Source organism: Saimiri boliviensis, chromosome 3, assembly GCF_048565385.1.
Source record: "Saimiri boliviensis isolate mSaiBol1 chromosome 3, mSaiBol1.pri, whole genome shotgun sequence".
Lineage (NCBI taxonomy): Eukaryota > Metazoa > Chordata > Mammalia > Primates > Cebidae > Saimiri > Saimiri boliviensis.
Window position 1 is genome coordinate 72,088,375 of NC_133451.1, and position 23,838 is coordinate 72,112,212.

Genomic DNA, 23,838 nt, shown 5'->3' on the forward strand with positions numbered 1-23,838 from the left:
TGTTGTGAATCTCTAAAGGGGGTTTAGATCAGCAACAACGCAACATCCGGTCTGGCCTGTACTAGCCTGTACTAGCCACTTAATACAGAATGGATAGTTAAACAGAGACATTGTGTACAATATTTCCCCCAAATTACTTGAGCTTAGGGAGTACAGCATTGGTTGTAATGTCCCTTCAATAATTTGAAGTGAATAAATACTTGATTATCATGAAAACAAGATATAATTGATTTTATATATATATGTGTGTGTATATATATATATATATATATATATATATATGACATATGTAACTATATAAATGTATATATTTCAGTTTTCATGACTTTTACCATCCCCATCCCATCTAGAGCATAGGTGTTATTTTCAGAAAATAGAATACATATAATTCTAAGGTCTTTTGATTCAGTGTCATGTTTTTTCCGTTCTCTTGGAAAGATAGTTGTTAATAGGGCTCCCTCTTGTGGTACTTACAGATGTTGAGAAACAACTGTGCACTTGATAGATGCAAATACAGCAGATGTGTGTTTGATAAATCATGTATGTAAAATTTTAAAGTATTAATTTACTTGAAAATGTGTAAGGGACTTAATAAAGAGGTTTTATTGTGAATCCTGTTGGAAAGTGAACATATGGTCATATTAACAAGTATTTAAGTTTTTGTACTGAATTTATAGAAAGCAGGTTGATAAACATAAAATATTTTACCTTTTTTAAAAAAAAGAAAAGCAAATGTCTGTGTCTTTTCAAATTATATTTACTGTCTCTTAATTTCTAAACTGTGTTTACTGCTTAACCACTTGCATCTGGGGCCTAAACTAAGTCCTAGTGGGATACATTTTATATAATTTTCATTCTGTGTTCTAAGTAAAGCAAAGGTAAAGATTCAAGAAGTTGAATGTGAGCAGGTGACTCCACCTGTTCAAAATTTTGGCTGCTTTTGTTTAACATGTCCTAGGCCACAGTCTTTTCTTTTTTTATGCCTTGAGCCCAAGTAAAGGGAGATTATTTCTTGTTGTTTCTTATTTTTATTTCTCTGACAATTTCAGAGAATGGCTCTCAGTTTCATCCAAAACCTTATGAAAAGGTTTCTGTTTATTTCCTTTCAGTATCATTTCATTTTTTTAAGAGCAGTTTCTGGGACTATATTCTTTTTCTGCCAGTTTCAGTAGCAGACTATGAATGATTGTATACTGTTTTAAGGAAAATGGTTACTTTCATTTATTTTCCTATCTTTGTTAAACATTGAATACTTGAAAATTAGACTTAGAAGAAAGATAAGGACTAATGTGATTATCAGTAATAGTTAAAATGCACCTGTTGAGTTGGATGCTTTATAGAACAAATAGTAAATGAGAAATAATGCCAATATTTAGAATGAAATATATTCTTCTCTTGTAGAATAACAGATACCATTGGACCAACAGAAACCTCAATTGCACCAAGACAAAGACCAAAGGCCAACTCTACTACTACTGCCACTCCCAGTGTGCTGACCATTCAGAGTTCAGCAACACCTGTTAAAGTCCCTGCTCCTGGTGAATTTGGTAACCATAGGCCAAAAGGTAATAGAGCCCTGCCAGCCTCATTCTCTTAAAGGTTAATGTAGATAAACCTTTTATGGTTTGATTTTCTAGTATAAACTATTAGTAAACTTAATATAGTATAAACTGCTAGTAAACTTAATATTGTAAAATGGATAATTTTGGAAACTTTCTACTGATGTCTAATAAATTCAGTTGGTTTCCAGCAATTCAATTGTTGTAGGCAAAGAGAAGTTACTGGCAATTTTAAGGTATGGTTCAAAAAACCCACAATTTGCTTTGATACTATAAATACAAACTGTTATCCCTAGAATCATCAACTAGTTGGGTGTGAGGTTGAGAAAAAGTTCAAAGGTATGGAGAAAGCCTATGTTACATGGGAAAGGAAGAAAGCTGAAACACTAGTCTTACAAAGTTATATGTCTTTGTATTGTACCTAGAGCCTTGGTGAAAGGACTATCTTGAACCATATGGACATTGCAATATAAAAACTTACCTGATTTTGAGAAAAATTTACTAAAATATCTCCTAAGCATAATGGTATAGTGTGGTACTTAAAAAAAATTTCCCCCAAAGAAATATCCCTCACATTAGAGTAAACTTATTTTCTCAAGGTTCTGGAGGTATAACCTGAGGACTTACCTTAAAAAAATCCTGTTTTGCACTTTATTTCATGATAAATCTGTCTTGTTTTAATGTTAAAATGTTTTTTAATGAGGATACTCTAATGGTTAAGAGCATACATTTTGAGTCTCATGAACCTGATTTGATTCCTATTTTTCCCATGTTTTTAGTAATATAGCTTCTGAAAGAACTAGTACCTATTTTAATAGGACTATTGGGAGGATTAAATAGCTGTTTAATGTGATACCTGATACATGATATGCCTTTAGTAAATGTTAACTATTAACTGTGTTATTACTATCAAGTAAAGTATATTTTCAGGAAAGGTAATGTTTTTATTTGTTTGTTTGTTTATTTTTGAGATAGGGTTTTACTCTGTCACCCAGGCTGGAGTGCAGTGGCACTCCATGGTCATGCTCCTGCATTTGTGCCTCCCAGGCTCAAGTGATCCTCCTACCTCAGCCTCTTGAATAGTTAGGACTATAGATATATGCTACCATGCCTGCTAATTTTTTTTAATAGAGAGAGGATTGAGTCTCCTTATGCTCCCTGTGTTGCTTAGGCTGGTCTTGAACTTCTGGGCTCAAGTGATCCTCCCATCTTGGCCTCCCAAAGTCCTTTAATTAAAGGCGTGAGCCACTGTACCCATTGTGTTTTATCTGGCATATTGCTATGTACTTCTGTGATAATCAAGTACAGTAGTTGGAGGAATATTCCATGGAAAAGGGAAAACAATGTGAATTTGAAATCATTTGTGTTTAGTTCCTATTTCACCATTTCTTAACCCCACTGTTATCTAGTAAAATGGAATAACAATTACTTTTCCTGTTGTGAGGAGTAAATAAGATGTGGTATCTATGAAAATTTTGTCTTATAGTAAACATTCAATGTTTGTTTATCTTTTTTATACCTTTTTGGGTTGGTGATCCTATCAGTCTTATTTGTCAGGCATTAGTGTCCTCCAGCCAAAGAACACTAGAAACACTCTTGTAGTTGAACAAGTTATGTTTATTACTTCTATTCAGATCTAGGGTGTCTCAGGAAGATGGTACTTGAAAAGGCATATTAAAGGATTTGGACTTGTTTTGGGTCATTTTAGAGAGGCTTTAAGGAAATGGGAGACCGGACATGCTGGCCTGTGCCTGTAATCCCAGTACTCTGGGAGGCGGCAGTGGGAGGATTACTTGAGGCCAGGAGTTTGAGACCAGCCTGGGACACATAGTGAGACCCCATCTCTACAAAAAATAAAAAAATTAGCCAGCCATGTTGGTTTATTCCTGTGATCCCAGCTACTCAGGAGGCTGATGTAGGAGGATCACTTGAGCCCAGGGGTTCAAAGTTATAGTGAGCTGTGATTGCACCATTGCAGCCTGGGTGACAGGACAAGACCTTATCTCCAAAGGAAAAAAAAAAAAAAGTAGGGCTTTGTTGTTCTGTACTGGATACTGTCAAAAAGAGGTCATACAAAGCTGGGTGCACATCATGCTTGTAATCCCAGCACTTTGGGAGGCCAAGACAGGTTGATTGCTTGAGACCAGGAGTTCAAGACTAGCCTAAGCAACTTGGCAAAACCTGCCTTTATTAAAAAAAAAAAATACAAAAATTAGCTTAGTGTGGTGGTGCACATCTAGTCTCAGCTACTCAGGAGGCTGAGGTGCAGAGGATCCCTTGGACCCAGTAGGTGGAGGTTTCGGTGAGCCAAGATATCGCACTGTGGCATACCAGCCTAGGTGACAGAATGAGACTCTGTCTCAAAAAAAAAAAAAAAAAAAAAAAAAAAGAAAAAGAAAAGAAAGGAAGAGGTGTTACGATGTTTAGATATCTTAATATAAATTTTGTCTAGGTGGAAGGAAGCTAAAGCCTCAGTTGCTAAAGATGTTGAAACATTTTAGGGGTTTGGTCAATGTTCACGGTTTTGTCTTTATTCAGACATGATTTTGAAGTGGTCTTGTTTTGATCTATCAATGTCATAGTGGCCATGTCTAATATCATATGAGATTATTCAGCAGGAGAGCACCAAGACCTAGCTGTGAGTGCCAGGCCTGCTCCTGATGTCAGGGGCCGTGTTTCCCTTTTTTACCTGCTTTCAGCTTAAGTTGAAAAAAGTCTTCCTCTTTTTCCCCTGATATGTGCATCGTTTTTTTTTTTTTTTTTTTTTTTTTTTTTTTTTTTTTTTAAAACAGTTCTTCACCTTTGAAAAATAATACAAAAAGTAACACATGAGTATTGTATTTTAAAATACTCGGACTATGCAGTAGTTTTCAGAGAAAACATAAATGTCTTCCTCCATTTTTCCCAGAGTTAACCAGCAGCAGTTTAATGTTCATCTTCCCAGTCCTTTTTTATGTTTTTACATGTGTATATATATAGATACAAATAATTCATGTTGTATTTAAAATAAATGGAGGCTGTACACAGTGGCACACTCTCTGTAATCCCAGCACTTTGGGAGACCAAGGTGGGTGGATCACCTGAGGCCAGGAGTTGAAACCAGCCTGGTCAACATGGCAAAACTCCATTTCTACTAAATATTAAAAAAATAGCTGGGTATGGTGATGTATGCCTGTAATCCCAGCTACTTGGGAGGCTGAGACACAAGAATCACTTGAACCCATGTAGTGGAGGTTGCAATGAGCCAAGATCATGCTACTACACTCCAGCCTGGGCAACAGAGCAAGATTCTCTCTCAAAAGTAATAATAACTATAAGTAAATAACAAAGAAAAAAATGGAGTGATACTGTACGTACATATTAGTTCATTTTCATGCTGCTGATAAAGACATATGGAGTTGCAGTTCCATATGGCTGGGGAGGCATCACAATCATCTGGGAGGTGAAAAGGCACTTCTTACATGGCGAGAGCAAGAGAAAGTGAGGAAGAAGTAAAAGCAGAAACCCCTGGTAAACACATCAGATCTCAGGAGACTTATTCACTATCACAAGAATAGCACAGGAAAGATTGGCCCCCATGATTCAGTTACCCTCTCCAGGTGCCTCCCACAACGAATTCTGTGAGATACAATTCAAGTTGAGATTTGGGTGGAGACACAGCCAAACCATATCATTTCACCCATGGCTTCTCCAAGTCTCATGTCCTCACACTTCCCAACAGTCCCCCAAAGTCTTAACTCATTTCAGCATTAACCCAAAAGTCCACAGTTCGAAGTCTCATCTGAGACAAGGCAAGTCCCTTCCACTTATGAGCCTGTAAAATCAAAAGCAAGCTAGTTACTTCATAGATACAATGGGGGTGCATGTATTGGGTAAATACAGCCATTCCAAATGGGAGAAATTGGCCAAAACAAAGGGGTTGGTTATAGGGCCCAAGCAAGTCTGAAATCCACTGGGACAGTCAAATTTAAAAGCTCCAAAGTGATCTCCTTTGACTCTAGGTCTCATGCTGATGCAAAAGGTGGGTTCCCATGGTCTTGGGCCGCTTCGCCCCTGTGGCTTTGCAGGGTACAGCTCCCTCCCTGCTGCTTTCACGGGCTGGTGCTGAGTGTCTGCAGCTTTTCCAGGTGCATAGTGCAAGCTGTAGGTGGATCTGTCATTCTGGGGACTGGAGGATGGTGTGCCTCTTTTCATAACTCCACTAGGCAGTGCCCCTAGGGACTCTATGTGGGGACTCTGACCCCACATTTCCCATCTGCACTGCCCTAGCAGAGATTTCCCATGAGGGGCCTGCCCCTGCAGCAAACTTTTGCATGTGCACCCAGGCGTTTCCATATATCTTCTGAAGTCTAGGTGGAGTTTCCCAAACCTCAATTTTTGACTTCTGTGCACCTGCAGGCTCAACATCATATGGAAGCTGCCAAGGCTTGGGGCTTCCACTCTGTGAAAGCCACAGCCTGAGCTCTATGTTGGCCCCTTTCAGGGACGGCTGGAGCAGCTGGGACACAGGGCACCAAGTCCCTAGGCTACACATAGCATGGGGATCCTGGCCCTGGCCCACGAAACCACTTTTTCCTCCTGGGTCTCTTGGCTAATGATGGGAAAGGCTGCTGTGAAGGTCTCTGACATGGTCTGGAGACATTTTCCTCATGGCCTTGGGATTAACATTAGGCTCCTTTCTAGTTATGCAGATTTCTGCAGTCTGCTTGAATTTCTCCTCAAAAAGTAGGTTTTTCTTTTCCACTGCATCATCAGGCTGCAAATTTTCTGAACTTTTGTGCTTTTCCCTTTTAAAATGGAATGCTTTTACCAGTACTCAAATTCCCTTTTAAATGCTTTGCTGCTTAGAAATTTCTGCCACCAGATACCCTAAATCATTTCTCTAAAGTTCAAAGTTACACAAATCTCTATGGCTGGGGCAAAATGCTGTTGGTCTCCTTGCTAAAACTTAACAAGAGTCACCTTTGTTCTAGTACCCAACAAGTTCCTTATCTCCATGTGAAAACACCTCAGCCTGGACCTTATTGTTCATATCATTATCAGCATTTTGGTCAAAACCATTCAACAAGTCTCTAGGAGGTTCCAGCTTTTCTGTTTTCTTCTGAGCCCTCCAAACTGTTCCAGCCTCTGCCTGTTACCCAGTTCCAAAGTCGCTTCCACATTTTCAGGTATCTCTTCAGCAATGCCCCACTCTACTGGTACCAATTTAATGTATTAGTTCATTTTCATGCTGCTGATAAAGACATACCCAAGACTGGGAACATAAAGAGGTTTAATTGGACTTACAGTTCCATGTGGCTGGGGGCCTCAGAATCATGGTGGAAAATGAAAGGCACTTACATGGTGGTGGCAAGAAAAAATGAGGAAGAAGCAAAAGCAGAACCCCCTGATAAACCCATCAGATTTCATGAGACTTATTCACTATCATGAGAATAGCATGGAAAAGAGCAGCCCCTCTGATTCAATTACCTTCCCCTGAGTCCCTCCCACAACACATGAGAATTCTGGGAATACAGTTTAAGTTGAGATTTTGGTGGGGACACAGCTAAACCATATCAACATGTTTCTCTGCAACCTAAATTTTTGAAAATATATATTTTGGAAAGCTTTGCTTGTCAGTACCTACAGATCTGTATAATTTTTAATATAAATATACCATAGCTTATATAACCATTTAGGTTATTTTTAATATTTGCTATTTGTTAATAGTGTGGTGAACATCTTTATAACATACTCTTGAATTTTGTCAGAGCATTTCCTTGAGGAAGTTATTAAGAAGTGTACTCATTTAAAATCTGTTAGATACTGCCAAATTGCTATCCAGAAAGACTCCAATATTTACACTACCATCAACAGTGTCAGTTACTTAGTTAATAGGGTTGCTAAAAAATGACAGCAAAAACAGTGTCAGTTCTTTTATTCCTATCCTTGCTTTCTTGAAAAGTAGAAGTTTTAAGTGTTTCCATATTGACAGGTGAAACTTTAAAAATTTTAATATCCCTGATTAATAATACTCATATATTTTTATGGTTTCCTGTGAATTATTCCAGTTTTCTGTGAGATTGTCTTTTATTTATTTCTTACTGCTCTGAATGTATATGTATTGTGAATGTTAACTCTTTGCCAGATATGTCGTAAATCTCTTGGCTTATCATTTTTCTTTAATTTCATTTATGGATGTATATCAGAATATATATGTGTATATATTGGAATTCTAAAATTTTATAAGATCAAATCTGGCACTTTTCCTTCGTAGCTGCTGGGTTTTGTATTTTATTACAAAGGAAATTTCTTTTTTAAAAAAACATTCTAATATCTTCATGTTTTTGTTTTCTACAGTTAGCATTGCTATCTTTCTGGAATTTATTTAGGGTATGGTTTAAAAAAAGGACTAAGTTTAGTTTATTTCCATTTTCTCCGATGACATTTATTAAATAGTGCATTCTTTCTCTGCAGATTTGAAAGGCCACTTTTATCATGAACTAACTTTTTGTATTGTTGTTTCTTTTTAACCCATGTTTGTATCACTATTACGCCACTTAATAGGTCTGATGGGGCGGAATTCCTATCCAAAATTTTCTTCTTCTGTATGAATTTTAGAAGAAGTCTCTTAAGTTCCAAAAAATGAGTTTTAAAGATGGTTATTTTAAGTGCACTAGCATAGTAGGTTTGGTGGAAATTTACACGTTTTGATTTTTGATTATTTCATTTGGTCATATTATTAAAATTAGTTATTCTAATAGGTTTTCATTTGCTTATTTTAGATTTTTTTGAGACAGTCTCTTTTTGATAATAATGATAATTTGCCTGTTTCTCATAAGTATTTATCATGCTTATTGGTTTTTATTATTTTATTGCATTACTTAGATCCTGTGGGCTAATAATATGTAGTGGTGAACATTCCTGTCTTATTCTCTTTTAGGGAGACTGGTTTTGGCCTATTTGCTCTACATTTCTTTTCTTTTTTTTAATCTCATTGATGAGGTTTTCCTTTATTACTAACTTACGTTTTCTAAAATTAGGTATAGATATCTGCGATTCTTTTTTTTTTTTTTTTTAGTATTTCTTAAGATCATATAATTTTCTCCTTTAATATATTATTTGTGGCATTAATATAGTTCTGAATATTGAAGCATCTTTGCTTAGATAGGATAAACCTTATTTAAAACTTATTTTTATTTTTGGGCAAACTCATATCCTTATTAAGAAAGCCTTACCTTTGCATTCTGGAATATTTTATGAAAAAGAAGCTAAGCTCTGTTTCTTTAAATGTGAGCTTAACTGAATTGGTACATGTTGTAGAGTTAGAAACATGATCATATTTTCAACTTATTTAAGTTTTACAGATTTATTCAGATTTTTTACCTTTTGAGTTTATGTTTGTAATTTATATATGTATTTAAAAACGATTTTATTTAGATTTTAAAATTTATTTGCGTAAAATTGTAGATAGCATTTTTAATTACTTGCATGTCTATACTATGTTACTTCTCCCATTGCAGTGTTTGTTTATATCTTCACTGTTTTTTCTTGATGGGACTTGCCTAGAGCTTTATCTTTTTATTGATCTTTTCAAAGAACTAGAACCAGTAGTCAGACTGTGGTTTTATTGATTAACTCTATTGTTTATTTCACTATTTCTTTATGACTTGACTGTCATTATTAATTTATTCCTTCTACTTTCTTTGACTTTATTTTCATTAGTTTACTTTTTTCTGTCTTGTTAGTTTTCACATACACATTTAAATGAAAAAGTTTCTTGTGTACTACCAGCGTTTTGTTCCACAGATTTTGGTATGTTGACCTTGTCTTTTAGATGTGATTTCTTTTTTAACCTATAAGTTACTTAGGGGGCTACTATTATTTTCAAGGAGATAAATGATACTAAAGGCTGGAAGGGTAGGGGGAAGTGAGGAGTATGGAGAGATTTACTAAAGGATATAAAATTTCAGCTAGATAGGAAGAATAAATCCTAGTGTTCTACACCACTGTAGAATGACTAGTTGTTAAAATTTCTTATAATTTCAAATAGGTAGAAAAAGGATATTGAGTGTTCCCAACACACACAAAAAAATGACAATGCTTGTGGTGATGGTTTTGCTAATTACCTTGATCTGATCACTGTACATAATATGTATCCTATGAATATGTACAATTATTGTGAATTTAAAAAATAAAGAATAAAATTTTTCAAGGTGAATGATTTTCGAGTAGTTATTTTAATACTCTTTCAACTGGAAAGAAATACACTTAACAGGCTAATGATGGTTCTATCTGTGTGGTGGAATAAGTATTTTCAAGGATAATTAAAATGAACATGTATTTTCTTATTATTAGAAAAGTTAGAAATAGTTATAAAACTATTTTCATAAAGCTGTTATACTTAGGTCTGAGGAAGTTTGAGGATACTAACATTGATGAAAAAAGAACCCTTCTCTCCCTCCTTGTACTTTCTCCCCACTCTTTTTATCCTCTAGGATTGAACAGTTGCATTTGAATGTAGGGTAAGTTATTAGAGGATAATATAGAAATTATGGTGTATTAGTGTATTGCATTAAGTGTATATTTTTATAGTTAAAAGTTTATTTATAGGATTTTCCTGGAGTATAATTTATGGAGCTTATAAATAAATATCCATTTAGGAGACAGTGTTAATAGATTTATTACAGTGAGCATTTATCAAGCATCTTTTGTATAAAAGGTTTTTTGGTACTCTTAACAGATGAGTAAGCCATCATCTTTTCTCTCAGGGTCCCTGGTTTAGAAAATAGCCATGTAAGCCATTAATATGTGCAAGACAGACTGAAAGGTGCTAAACTGAGTGGAAGTGTTATTTGAAGGAACAAGGAAGAGAGATTTGAGCTGAACTTTAAAGACTAAGAATTTCAGTAGGTGGAAAATGGCATTCTAGACTGAGAATTACACTGATAATGATACTTACTCATGATAGTACATGCTATTGTTGAGCAATGTAGAAAAAACTAACATGGATGGTGTGTTCATGGAGAGCTGAAGCATGAAACATTAAATGTTTCTAAGATGTTGACTTGTTCAGAATTGTAGATGACAAAATTAAGTTTCTTGGGTAATGATAATTAAAGTAAATCCCTATAAACTCTATGCATATGGAAGTTTCTGTATTATAAATAAGGATATAAATGCCTTAAATTATTATTGAAATGAGCATATTGAAATCCAGCATTTTAAGTGAAATCATTAGTATGTTAATGTAAGTGTTTGGACCTGTCTTTAGGGGCACTAAGACCTGGAAATGGCCCTGAAATTTTATTGGGTCAGGGACCTCCTCAGCAGCCACCACAGCAGCATAGAGTACTCCAGCAACTACAACAGGGAGATTGGAGATTACAGCAACTCCATTTACAGCATCGTCATCCTCACCAGCAGCAGCAGCACCACCACCACTTACTTCAGGATGCTTATATGCAGCAGGTAATTTTTTTGTTTCTTTAGATATGGAAGTAGTATGAAACTGATGCAGCAAATTGAATATCAGTGAATTCCTTTTTGTATCATGGGCGCCTTGAACTCTAGATTCAAGTGAATACTTTTTCCAGTTTTTTGATTATGAAAGAAAATATATTTAATTTCCAATCAGTGAGATACTTAAGAATACTCTAAAATAGGTTGCATTGTGACCTTATGAAGAAAAGAATGTTCATCTGAAACATTTAGTATTCACAAGTAAGCAAAGCAGTTTATAATGACTGTTATCTGAGGTTACGTTTTGAGTTCACAGACGAATAATGCTACTGTTGGAAAGGTGATAATAGGCTTTTCAGAAGTAATGTTGTCTTAGATTTTGTCACCCTCCTGGTTTTGGCAAATAGATCCAGAGTGGAGGGTAGTGAGTATGTGGTACCATGAGATGCCCAGAAGGTAACCACTGAAGGGGAGATAAGAGCAGAGTGTAGATTTAGCGAAATGGTCTTGTTAGAAGTCACTTCAGGAGTCTTCGTCTTCTAGGAAAAGGTGTTAAATGTGTTTTGGTAGCTTTCTTCTAAACATCCTTAAATTGCACTAAAAATGGTTTTAATTGAATCTCTGTTATGTTGTGATAATTTTGAAACCAATTCTGATAAGGCTATCTATTAATAAATTATAGTAATTTAGAATATAGCTATTTTGTATTGATGTTTAGACTACTGATTTCTCAAATCATTATGGTAAGATCAATACTTTTAAAAAGGGCTCTGTCACAATAAAGGCATGAATAGCATTTATTATTGTTTGTTTTCTCATTGTAGTATCAACATGCAACGCAGCAGCAACAGATGCTTCAACAACAGTTTTTAATGCATTCGGTGTATCAGCCACAACCTTCTGCATCACAGTATCCTACAATGGTAACTGTTAAATAATTTCTAGAGATTTCTCTGAGTATACATTATGGTGTTGGAATTCACAGTATGAATGGTATTATTCAGTACTTAATTCAAAATCGATTCGAGTAAGTTAATTGACATGTATTTTATCAAAGACAGTCATATATTCTCAAGCAGCTTTAAATTGCACTGAACTATGCATCTACATATGCCACACTTGTAATTGACCGATAACATACTTCTCTTATGTCATTTTGTAAGGGAAATGGTGTCTTACCTATAGTCTTTTGTCACACGTATCTCTTTCATTAGCAAATACCTATTGAGTAAAATAATGAAACCCAAAAGGAGAGTGCATCTGCTTCAGAGAATTATTTGACCTTTTTTACAGCAACGAATATATTAATGACTTTAAACTACTCTTTTTCTTAAAATATTTAAGGAGGATTTTTGATTCTGGCCAAGTGAACCTAGCTTCACAACTTTTCAAAAAGATTTATTTTGTCTTGCTGTAGTTTTCTAGTAATAGAGTCTGCTCCTGCAGATCGTTGTTTTTTAGGTTTCTGATTTTGTCACCAATGTGAAAGGAAGGACCATAGTAAATAGATGCAATGCTGACAGTGCTTTAGGACTGGAGCATTGTTTTGTATAATATTTCTTTTTTCAGATGCAGCAGTATCAGCAGGCTTTCTTTCAACAGCAGATGCTAGCTCAACATCAGCCGTCTCAACAGCAGGCATCACCTGAATATCTTACCTCCCCTCAAGAGTTCTCACCAGCCTTAGTTTCCTACACTTCATCACTTCCAGCTCAGGTTGGAACCATAATGGACTCCTCCTATAGTGCCAATAGGCAAGTATTTTTCTAGTGAAAGCAAGGGAAATTATTGTGGAAGTGGAAGTCATTGTTGAATGGTTGGTCATTAAGTTCTCTTAAATTAGTTTAGAATTCATCTTTCTGTAGAGCCACCCATTTTCTCTTCCTAGTCCTGTCTTCTGGTTCCTTGGTATCCCCGTCCTTCCATTTCCTCAGTTAATTCTGCCAACTGTTATTTGTAGGTAAGGTGTAGTAACATCTAACAACATTTAGGGCTAAGGAAATTATTGGCTTGTATGTAAAAGCATTTTTTGTAATGTAAGTAGAAACAACACCCTAACAAGTGACTTTTAGGTATTTGAAAAAAATCCTTGTAGACTTTTGCTACTTACATGTTATTACCTTGAATGAGTTTGACTGTTTATTCATAAAGGTTATATAATTTAGTTTAAATAGATACAAACATATATATATATATAAATATATATATATATATATATATATATGTATATTTATATATTTAGGATGATATACAGTAAACATACTGTTACCATAACATAGTTGGGAATAGTCTATTTTGGTAGAGTTATAAATTAAATAACTTTGGTACAAATTTTCTTAAACTCAGATATAAAACGGCAGGTGCTTTTTCATCTTGTAATTAAGAATCATCATGAAAATCTCCTAATGTTTATAGATACCTAGAAAGTAGGAGCTGTTAGACTTTTGTTACAGGAACATTAAAGAAGATCTCCTACAATGCTGTTTAAGGATCTGAAACATTAGCTGAGAAAAGGTGTCTATAAGCTTTGGCTCAGAGTTGAGCATGAGAAACAGTAGCATACTTGTATACTGTATCTCAGAAGAGAGCTAAAGTATGCAGTTTGCTACAGAACATCTCCCCACCTCTGTGTGTGTGTGTGTGTGTGTGTGCGCGCGCGCGTGCGTGCGTGTGCATGTGCAAGGGACAAATCACTGGTGGGGCAGGTATGGTAGGGAGAAGGAGACAGAGAGAAACACGAACTGATTTCTTGAACTACTTTTCTAAAGGAAGAATTGGGGTGCATGAGTTAGCACAGTTTTGTCTAAGGAGAGAGCACGGTATATGGCCAAAGGCCAGTTTAAAGATCCAGATCAGGCTCGGCGCAGTGGCTCACTCCTGTAATCCCAGCACTTTGGGAGGCCAAGGCGGGTGGATCACGAGGTCAGGAGATCGAGAGCATCCTCACCAACATGGTGAAATGGTGTCTCTACTAAAAATACAAAAATTTGCTGGGTGTGATGGTGCATGCCTGTAATGTCAGCTACTTGAGAGGCTGAGGCAGGAGAATGGCTTGAACCCAGGAGGGAGAAATTGCAGTAAGCCAAGATTGTGCCACTGCACTCCAGCCTGGCAACACAGTGAGACTCTATCTCAAAAAAAAAAAAATAAAAATAAAAAAAAAGGAAAAAAGGTCCAGATCAGTATTTGCCAAACTCTTTGTCATTTATCTACTCTCTTACAATTTTTTGCTTTATTCACGTAGTGCTTTTTTTCTTTAATAAATTAGTAACATTATTGTATATAATAAAATTAAAACATATATTATACATTTTAGACAAATCAGATCCACTAAATGTAAACTATTAATTGTAAATAGTAATCTGATAAATTTGCTAAGTCCCCTAGTGACACAAATAGAATAATTTTCCTCATTAAAAATAGGATATTCTGCTTGGTATTGCTTAGTTTAAGATGCTGATGAGGCTATTGTATTAATTAGATGATTGCTTTTTTCCACTTCTGATGCTAACTAGCATGAAAAATGTCAAATCTAGTGTATTTATGGTAAGTAGAAAATATATTAAACTGTCTTCTCTCACACAGCTTATATATTGTTTATACTTCATATTCTAAAAGGCTATCAGCTTCTGGAAGCAGTTATGTCACTGATAAGAATGGATGATCATGAATTGGAAATCTGTCTAAACTGATAAATTATAAAGAAAGTTGGATTTGAGGCATACACTGCAAGGTGCTGATGCCTGTAATGTATATTAATACTATAGCACTGCCTGCTTTATTCTCATTTGTAGTGATACTGTTCAACAGATCACAGGTTTGATACATTAGATACTTCTAATTTCTGTGTAACTATTAAAAAATAATTTATCAAAAAAATAATCTTGCATTCCCCAGGTTAGGAAATATTTGGTCGTGTATCTGGGAAAGTGCATAAGACTTGTTTTACTCCACTCCTATTAAATTATGTATTTAAGGATATGGTAGAAAAAATTATACACTCAGCCACTAAAGGTTAGAAATGTGGAACTTCATGTGGGAACACTGCTGCAGCCATACTTGGTACCTCAGTGCTACTTCATTAATATTATATCTATTTAATATATTAGATTGTATGTTGAGTATAGTATCTTCTGTAACAATTTACAAAGAGCTCTAACTAATGTTCCTGCTTATGCCTAGTCAGTGGAAGAAGAGAATTGGGGTTAAATGTTTGTCTCTAAGTGGATAAAGGCTATTTGAGTAGAGTATAGAAAGCCAGGTAGTTCATTAGATAGAGGGAAAGAGTCACTATCTTTGTTGGAATGATTTTTTTTTCTCTTTTCCACTGTCTTTTGCTAAACTTTCTACTCTTTCACTGTGTTAATTTATCTTTAGTATGACTATCAGAGAGTATTATTGTTTGTTATATTCCAATAATAATTAAAATAAACATCTTCTATGCATACATTATCTTCTTATGGTATAATTGCCCTGTTACATTAGTAATCTGTTGATGCCTAATAAATTATCCCAAAACTTAATGATTTAAAACAGCAGTAAACATTTATTATCTTACATACTTTCTTTGGATCAGAAATTTAGGAGTGGCTTAGCAGGGTGGTTATGTCTGGTAAGGCTGGGTTGGCTGTCCTCTGAAGGCTTGGCTGGTGCTGAAGAATGTATTTACAAGATGGTTCACTCACATGGCTTTGGGCAGGAGGCTTCAGTCCCCTGAAACATGGATTTCTCCAAAAGACTGCTTGAGTTTTCTCTTTGAAAAGGCAAAGATGATTTTGAACAAGGAATTATTGATTCTGGTTTCTTCCTCAGTCAGTGATCCAAGAGACAGAGTGAGGAGGAATCCAAAATGTCTTTTTAGACCCAGTCTCGGCAGTCATGGGCTGCCACTTGTGTCATATTTTATTTGTTAGAATTGAGTCACTAGATCTAGCTTATGGTCAAGGGCAGTGAAATTCGGTTTCACCCTTTGAAGGGAGGAACGCTAGATAACTTGTAGACGTATTTTAATACCTGTTTAAATGAGATTAAGGTGACACTCTATTGAGTTACAGTTTACCAGTGAGAACCCATAAATTCATTTTGGGAACAGCAACAGAGTGATTCATGTAGGGAATCAGAAAGTTCTGAAAGGAATCATTGGCAGACAGGACGGGAATGCCCATCTCTCTGAGTTTTACCTGCTCTGATCTGTTTTGTTTTTTTCTTCAATACAATTTTCTGGGTAAAAACACATCTAATCTGTGTTTTAAGGACTCTAAAAGTACTTAAAGGTTGTTTTGGAATTAGAAATGGAACTCTGTCACATGGAGGCAGGCTTAGACCTTGGCAGTTGACATATCCCCAGAATGGATGTTAACTGAATTGTTTCTTAAATTAAGATACCTAAGTTCTGTTTACTAAGCAAGTCTGTCTACTTGTAGGTAACTTACTATTTTTGTTTTCCTCTGTTACATGTTAGCCTTCAGTAAGTATTTCAGTATATTCTTGGCTCAGATATGCTGAAGGGGCTTTGACTAAGGGATTCAGTGACTTTTGCCTTTTTCTCCCCTCTTCCAAGACCTGTGTGGTGGCAATGGCACCTTAAGTACAATGAGCTCTCAAGGGTTAGGTAAATTTAGGGAATCAGTTAAGACTTGTGAAATTGAGATACTACTTTGAACACTGGGATTCTCCTTTTATTACTACTATTAGAGGATTTGGATGTAACTTATGAAAGGAACTTAATAGCATTCTTAGCTTTCATACATTGTCTCATTCTTACGCTATACAGCCATACATTGCGTAACAATGGGGACATGTTCTGAGAAATTGCATCATAAGATAATTTCATTGTTATATGAACATCATAGAGTGCATTTACACAAACTTCGTATAGCCTGCTACACACACCTAGGCTTTATTATATAGCCTATTTCTCTTGGGCTGCAAACTTGTATAGCATGTTATTGTATTGAGTACTGTAGGCAGTTATAACACAATGGTATATATTTTTGTATCTAAACATAGAAAAGGTAGAATAAAAGCATAGTTTAAAGGGTAAAAAAATGGTATACCTGATTAGGGCACTTACCATAAATGGAGCTTGGAGGATTGGAAGTTGCAGTAGGTGGGTCAATGTGTGAGCTTTGAGTCAATGTGAAGGCCTAGGACATTACTGTACTCTATTATAGACTTGACTTTATACTTAGGACACACTTTATATAAAATTGTTTCTTCAGTAACAAACTTTAGTTTACTATGACTTTAAAAATTTTAAAAATGTTTTGACTTTTTGGTAATAACACAAAACACAAACATGTACAATTGTACAAAAATACTTTCTTTATAATATTATTCTGTAAGTTTTTCTAATTTTAATTTTCTTTCTTTTTAAACTCTTTGTTGAAAACAAAGACACAAACACACACATTAGCTCGAGCCTACACAGGGTATGGATCATCAGTATCATTGTCTTCCACCTCCACATCTTGTCTCACTGCAAGTTCTTTAGGGGCAATAACTGGCATGGAGTTGTCATATCCTATGATAACAATACCTTCTTCTGGAGTACCTCCTAAAGGACCTGAGACTGTTTTACAGTTGACTTTTAAAAAAATAAGTAGAAGGAGAATACTTGAAAAGAACTAAAAATTATATGGTATAGTAAATACATAAAGCAGAAATACAGTCATTTATTGTCAAATATTATGTACTGTAACAGTTGTATTGCTGTATTTTTATATAACTGGCAGTCCAGTAGGTATGTTCAAATTAGCATTACCATAAACATATGAGTAATCTGTTGTACTATGCTGTTAACAATGGCTATGATGTCACTAGGTGACAGAAATTTTTAGCTCCATTATAATCTTATGGAACCACCATCATATATGTGGTCCATTGCTGAATGGAAGGTTGTTCTGTGGTACATGACTGTATTTCCAGGCTGGGTCGAGGGAGAAGTACACAAGAACTCTTGGGTTAAGAAGTCTTTAGATTCTCATCTTCTCTTAAAAACCAGGAGCCCTAATTTTGATAGAACCAGTAGTCTCAGGATTCAAGTCTAGATGCTTTAAATGCTATAAATAATTTATTATATACAAAAACAACCCTCATTTAACTTTAGCTAATTTATAAAGCAGTCCTAACAATTCATCTTTTGTTGATAGCTATATACAGGAAATGCCTTTATCAAAAGGAAAATTATTGTGGTGTCCCAGCCTAACCAAAGCATTTGATCACTGTATTCAGTAGTGATTTTAGAGCAGGCATCCCCAAACTTTTTACCAGGGGGCCAGTTCACTGTCCCTCAGACCGTTGGAGGCCGCCACATACTGTGCTCCTCTCACTGACCACCAATGAAAGAGGTGCCCCTTCCTGAAGTGCGGCAGGGGGCCGGATAAATGGCCTCAGAGGGTCACAGTTTGGGGACACCTGTTTTAGAGTGATACTGCTTGATAAGGTGACTGGTTTTTACTTTAAGGCTTGTTTACTATGATAATAACAGTTAATATTTATTAAGTGCTTATTTTTTTACTAGATACTGTTGTTTTTGTTTTATGTGTATTAAATTATTTAATCTTCTCAGTAACCCTATGAGGTGGATACTGTTACTCCTTTTTACAGCAGAGCAGTTAAGGAACTAGTTGCCCGAGAGTACACAGCTAGTGTACCTTATGTAGGTGATTATGGAGCTAGTATACCTTATGGAGGTGATCTAGATCCCACATGTTCTCTCTCTCTATCTCATGCCCTTGTCTGTCATCTCTGTCATAGTGAAATGATTTGGTTTTGTAAGTATTTATAAAGTTAAGCTAGGGCATTATAAATTTTTATTAATTTTAATTTTTCTTTCCATCTTCTTTTTTCTTTCTCAATTATTACTGTAGGCCAATTGCTGATAAAGAGGCCATTGCAAATTTCACAAATCAGAAGAACATCAGCAACCCACCTGATATGTCAGGGTGGAATCCTTTTGGAGAGGATAATTTCTCTAAGTTAACAGAAGAGGAACTGTTGGACAGAGAATTTGACCTTCTAAGATCAAGTAAGGGACACTTGAAGGCTTATTTTGCTTCACAGTAAAATAACAGCTCTATTATTATTCAGCAAGGCCAAAGACTGTTTTGAGATGGTGTATGGAAAATTCTTTTTGTGCATTTGAGGGCAAAATTCAGGCCATCTTCTTATTCAAATACTATCTAATTATGTTGTGTGCATTAGAAATCAGTTGCTTGATAGTAGTTATTAAATCCAATATTGCTGATAGTATGCTAATATCCTAACAAATATTGCATATCTAGGAATGTTAAATTCAGAATATAAAACTGATGTTTCAGTAAAAAGGGAAACATTATTATTTTGCCTTGCTAATGATTTCACAGCTGTTTTCTTTGCACACCCAGTAGAAAATATTGTGGGTCTGAGATGCCCTTTGAAAATGCCTGAAAGAAAACATGGGCTACTACATTATGTTAATGTTTTGTAATGCCCTTTTAATGAGTGGTGACATAAAAGGGCTGCTTCGTTGTCCTGATATGGCAAAAATTAAATAAATTCTTTTTCACTTTAAATCAGATATCTCAATGTTTTTACTTGGAATCATTGCTTTTCTTTGAAATACCTAATATACGTCCAGCTTTGCCACACATGTTTTAGAAATGTCTTTTTTTGGAAGAATGATGTGGGTGTTTTCAGTAGGTCACAAAATAGGAGCAAAAAGCTCACTTCTAGCGTAAGTAGATAATTTTCAGGTTTCTAAGGCTGTGTGTGTGCATTTGTGTGTGTGTGTGTGTGTGTGTGTGTGTGCAGGTGTGCACATAAAACACAAGTGTGTTTTCTCCTTTTGCATGTGAAAAGAAGGTCTTCATAGTCCCTAGTTTATAGCCCCTAGTTCCTATTTTATTTAGGTAATTGGCCTTATGAGAATGTTTAATAGATGAAATGCTCTTTTCTGAATTGGTATATATTTTATGTAAAATTCCTGTAAGAAGACTTGTTTGGGATTTAAATTTGTATTTTACATTTTGGTTACATGATTATGAAAATTAAATTGATGGTTAAGTGCAGATATAAAAATAAGTTCTGAGCCTTTAATAAAGGTTTGTTAACTTCAGTAAAACCGATTATATCTTACTAAAACAATTTTTTTTTAAACCATGAGTTTTTTTGTTTGGCATTTTCCTAGAATTTATGTTGAGTAGGCCCAAAAGCAAGGTTTTAAAAAAGGAAACAAAGTGTCTCTTTCAGAGTGATGGAAGAGGTACATACAGGGTATCATCAAATCAATTATAATTTATAGGATTATATTTAAAGCAAAAGGTATTGATTTTAATGTGTACTGAGCAGGGTTTGTTAAATTAGTATTTTCAACTCCTTAGGTAAAAAATTATTTTTAAAAAATCAATTTGTGGAATGGATATTCACATTATTTTGTATCTTATAAATATGTGTTACTCTAAGCTTCCTAGACTTTATAATGACATCAAAATAGTTTTATTTGCTTAGCATAGGCAAGAGTGGCATATGAATATGACTATATATATATAACTTTATAAAAATCAGGTTGAATTAAATTAGGTTGAATGTGTAAAATTATTATTATTATATTTTTTTTTGAGACGGAGTTTCGCTCTTACACAGGCTGGAGTGCAGTGGCATGATCTCAGCTCACCACAACCTCCGCCTCCTGGGCTCAGGCAATTCTCCTGCCTCAGCCTCCTGAGTATCTGGGATTACAGGCACACGCCACCACGTCCAGCTAATTTTTTGTATTTTTAGTAGAGACGGGGTTTCACCATGTTGACCAGGATGGTCTCGATCTCTCGACCTTGTGATCCACCCGCCTCAGCCTCCCAAAGTGCTGGGATTACAGGCTTGAGCCACCGCGCCCGGCCTGAATGTGTAAAATTCTTAATTATTTTTAAGAATAGCTTAAAACTTCATGATCAGATAATGTATAAATTTTAAACTTCATCATCAGATAACATTTGTAAATTGTGCCTGTATCTCTGTGCACATGTGTATGTCAAAGAGAGTTCAGACTTTACAGTATTAATTATAGAATGATATTAAGTTCCAAAGGAAAGTACAAGAAGAATTTTATGTGAAGATTAGACTTGGAGCAAAGTTAGCCATTTGGAAAAACACCTAGATGGTCCATGAGCTACTAAAATTATTGTTACAAGTCTGATGCACTTAATTTGGCACACAGTACCAGAAAACATAAATTTTGATCCCTGGCAATGTTACTTAACTAGGTTGTAATCTCAGATAAGTCATTCAACTGCTGTCAGTCTCACTTCTGCATTTATAAACTGGGGATAGTGATGCCTGCTTCATAGGGTTGTCCAGATAATGAAATGATGTCTTTAAATCAGGGCACTCAATAAATCAATGCCACTTTCCCTTTCCTTATTTTCTGTGTAAGCCTTTATGTTGTGACTTAAAAGATTTTTTGGCTTTTAAAAACCCAGGATTTAAAAATTACACTTAAATTATCAGTTTCTCAGTGGTAATTTAACAGTCGAATTAGAGGGGGCTTTGTGGGCACACACGTCAGAAGCAGAAGTGACAAATGATAGTGTGGAAGGTGCAGGAAAAGTGTCTGTTTTTCCCTTAATAATTGATATTGATTGTTCAGTGACTATTTCGGGGTTATTGAACTTACTCTTTTAGAGTCCAAAAAAGGTGAAATGTCTCTAATAAAAAAATTTGTAATTACTGTAAAGCTGTGTATAAAATGTAGTTTAGAAAGATTTCCTCTCAGAGTTTAGCTTAACTGTAATATTTAGTCATCTTTAGCACCTCTTTCATTCGGAACCAATAAGGTATCTAATACTTGATCTATTTGATAGGGCTTTTATTATATAGATGGGCAAAAGACCTCTTCTAGAACCTTAAGAGTTTAGTAGAAGACTAACTGCAGTGAAAATTGATAGTTGGTCATTATACTAAAGTTAAAGTTTAATCACTTTCACCTCTTTTGAATTCCAAAATAGTGGGTTCAGTGACTCCAGAATTGTGCCCATTATTATAATATAAATCCTGTCATTTTCCAAAATGAATAAACGATTGATACATTTGAAATGCCATGTAGGATATTTGTACCCTTTACCTTGGCACAGGTATTTATTAACAATTTTCTAAAGTCTTTTCTAAAATAATTTATATTTGGTGTATAAAACACTTGACAGTGAGAAACTGAAAGCCTTTATATGGCCCTTAAAAGTATAGGCATTGCCAAGGTAATGACTGTTCAGAATAATACGTTGTCATTGAGGTTTTATTTTGAAAATGATTCATGGTTATTTGTTTAAAAACAAAAAAAGGAAAATAATATGCTGTTTAGGAAATATTTTACTTGTGTGTATTATCCAGAAAGTAATTTTTAAATCATAATAGTATTTTGGGATATCAGAATTCTAAAATACTAGTAATTGATAACTTTTTTTAGTGATCTTTAAGAAAACATTGATTCCTTGTAGTATTTTGAGATAGATATTAAAATTCTAAAATATAAGTAATTGATAACTTTTTAAAAGTGATCTTTAAGAAAACAATTGATTTCATATACTAGGCAAAGAGATTTAACATATAAAATAAACTAGATTCTTCTTTCTTTTGCTTTCACTATAAATGAATACCATTTATAGTTCAGAATTTTTTTAACCTGTTCTTAATTTTAGTAAGAACAAAACATTAAATCAGAATTAAGCATTAATAATAAAGCTTGTCTCGATGATATTTTTTTAAAATTGAAATTTATATTTTTACTTGTCTTTTGTACCAGAACATCCAGATTAGTATGTAAACTTTACAAATTTGTCATATTTTAATATTTAATATGGCAATTTAAAATTGTCATAATATTTAATATATTAAACAGTAATTAGAATACAAATTTGGGGAAATTATTAACTTATATTTGTGTAAATAGTGTGTAGTTCTACCTGTTAACTAAAACTAGTACTTCATGAAATATGTTTTATTTGTTGATTCGTTTGTTTCTGCTTAAAGCTGTTTCAGAATAACTAAAAGGAAAAATAGAAGATACTAAAAATTTTGATTGCTTTATAAATTCTACTGAATGTTGTTGTTTCATCTATGAAGCCACTGAATGATGCCTATAAGCATCTGAATCAATAGTTTATTGTAAAATATTAGCCTTTATAGTTTTTTTTTTTTTTTTTTTTTTTTTTTTTTAGCAAATTTGGAACTATTACTGTTCCTTTAGTGCAGAATAACAGAACTTTTCAGCAGTTTCAAGAGTATCAGATGAGGACTGCACTTTTAAACCTTATTCATTAAGCTTTAAGCCTTTTACACCATTATCCATATAAGCAGCATAATTAACTTTGTAGAGTATTTTAATTTCATGATGATATTATAGAATATACTTTGATTCTAGGATTTTAAAATCCTGTATTTTTGCTATCTGTATCAACTAAAATTCTTGAGAAAGATACTGTCTTTATTCACCAACATAATTCTTTTGTGAAGACAGGAGGTAAGTTTCTTATATTGGATCATCAAGCTTTATTCTCATCTAAAGAAAACCAGTCATTTGAAAATGGTAATTAAAAACATTTTAGAGATGACTGTGCATTTTCAAGGTAGCTCTACATCACCATTTCATTAGATTTTATTTATAGGTAATTAATAATTACAAAATTAATATGTATATTTCTTTTGTATTTTGTGTCCTGAGACCCACATGTTCATGTGAACTTTAGAAACCTAAATGATTTTTTAAAAATTCCATTGAAAAGTTGATTCTGTGTTTTGTGGAACAGTAACACTATTCATTTTACTATGAATTTATTCTGATTGCTATTTTGAAATAACTGGATAAATA

General features: G+C 34.5%; 1 protein-coding gene across 2 annotated transcripts in view; it reads left to right on the forward strand.

Moving 5' to 3' along the window:
• Positions 1-23,838, forward strand: part of BMP2K (BMP2 inducible kinase) — a 131,388-nt gene that overhangs the window by 76,655 nt on the left and 30,895 nt on the right. For both annotated transcript variants that reach the window (XM_039468211.2, XM_010334723.3), the window contains exons 10-14: positions 1,402-1,565; positions 10,813-11,009; positions 11,825-11,923; positions 12,570-12,754; positions 18,872-19,029. In XM_039468211.2, coding sequence (XP_039324145.1) covers positions 1,402-1,565; positions 10,813-11,009; positions 11,825-11,923; positions 12,570-12,754; positions 18,872-19,029 — 803 coding nt within the window. The remainder of the gene's footprint in view (positions 1-1,401; positions 1,566-10,812; positions 11,010-11,824; positions 11,924-12,569; positions 12,755-18,871; positions 19,030-23,838) is intronic.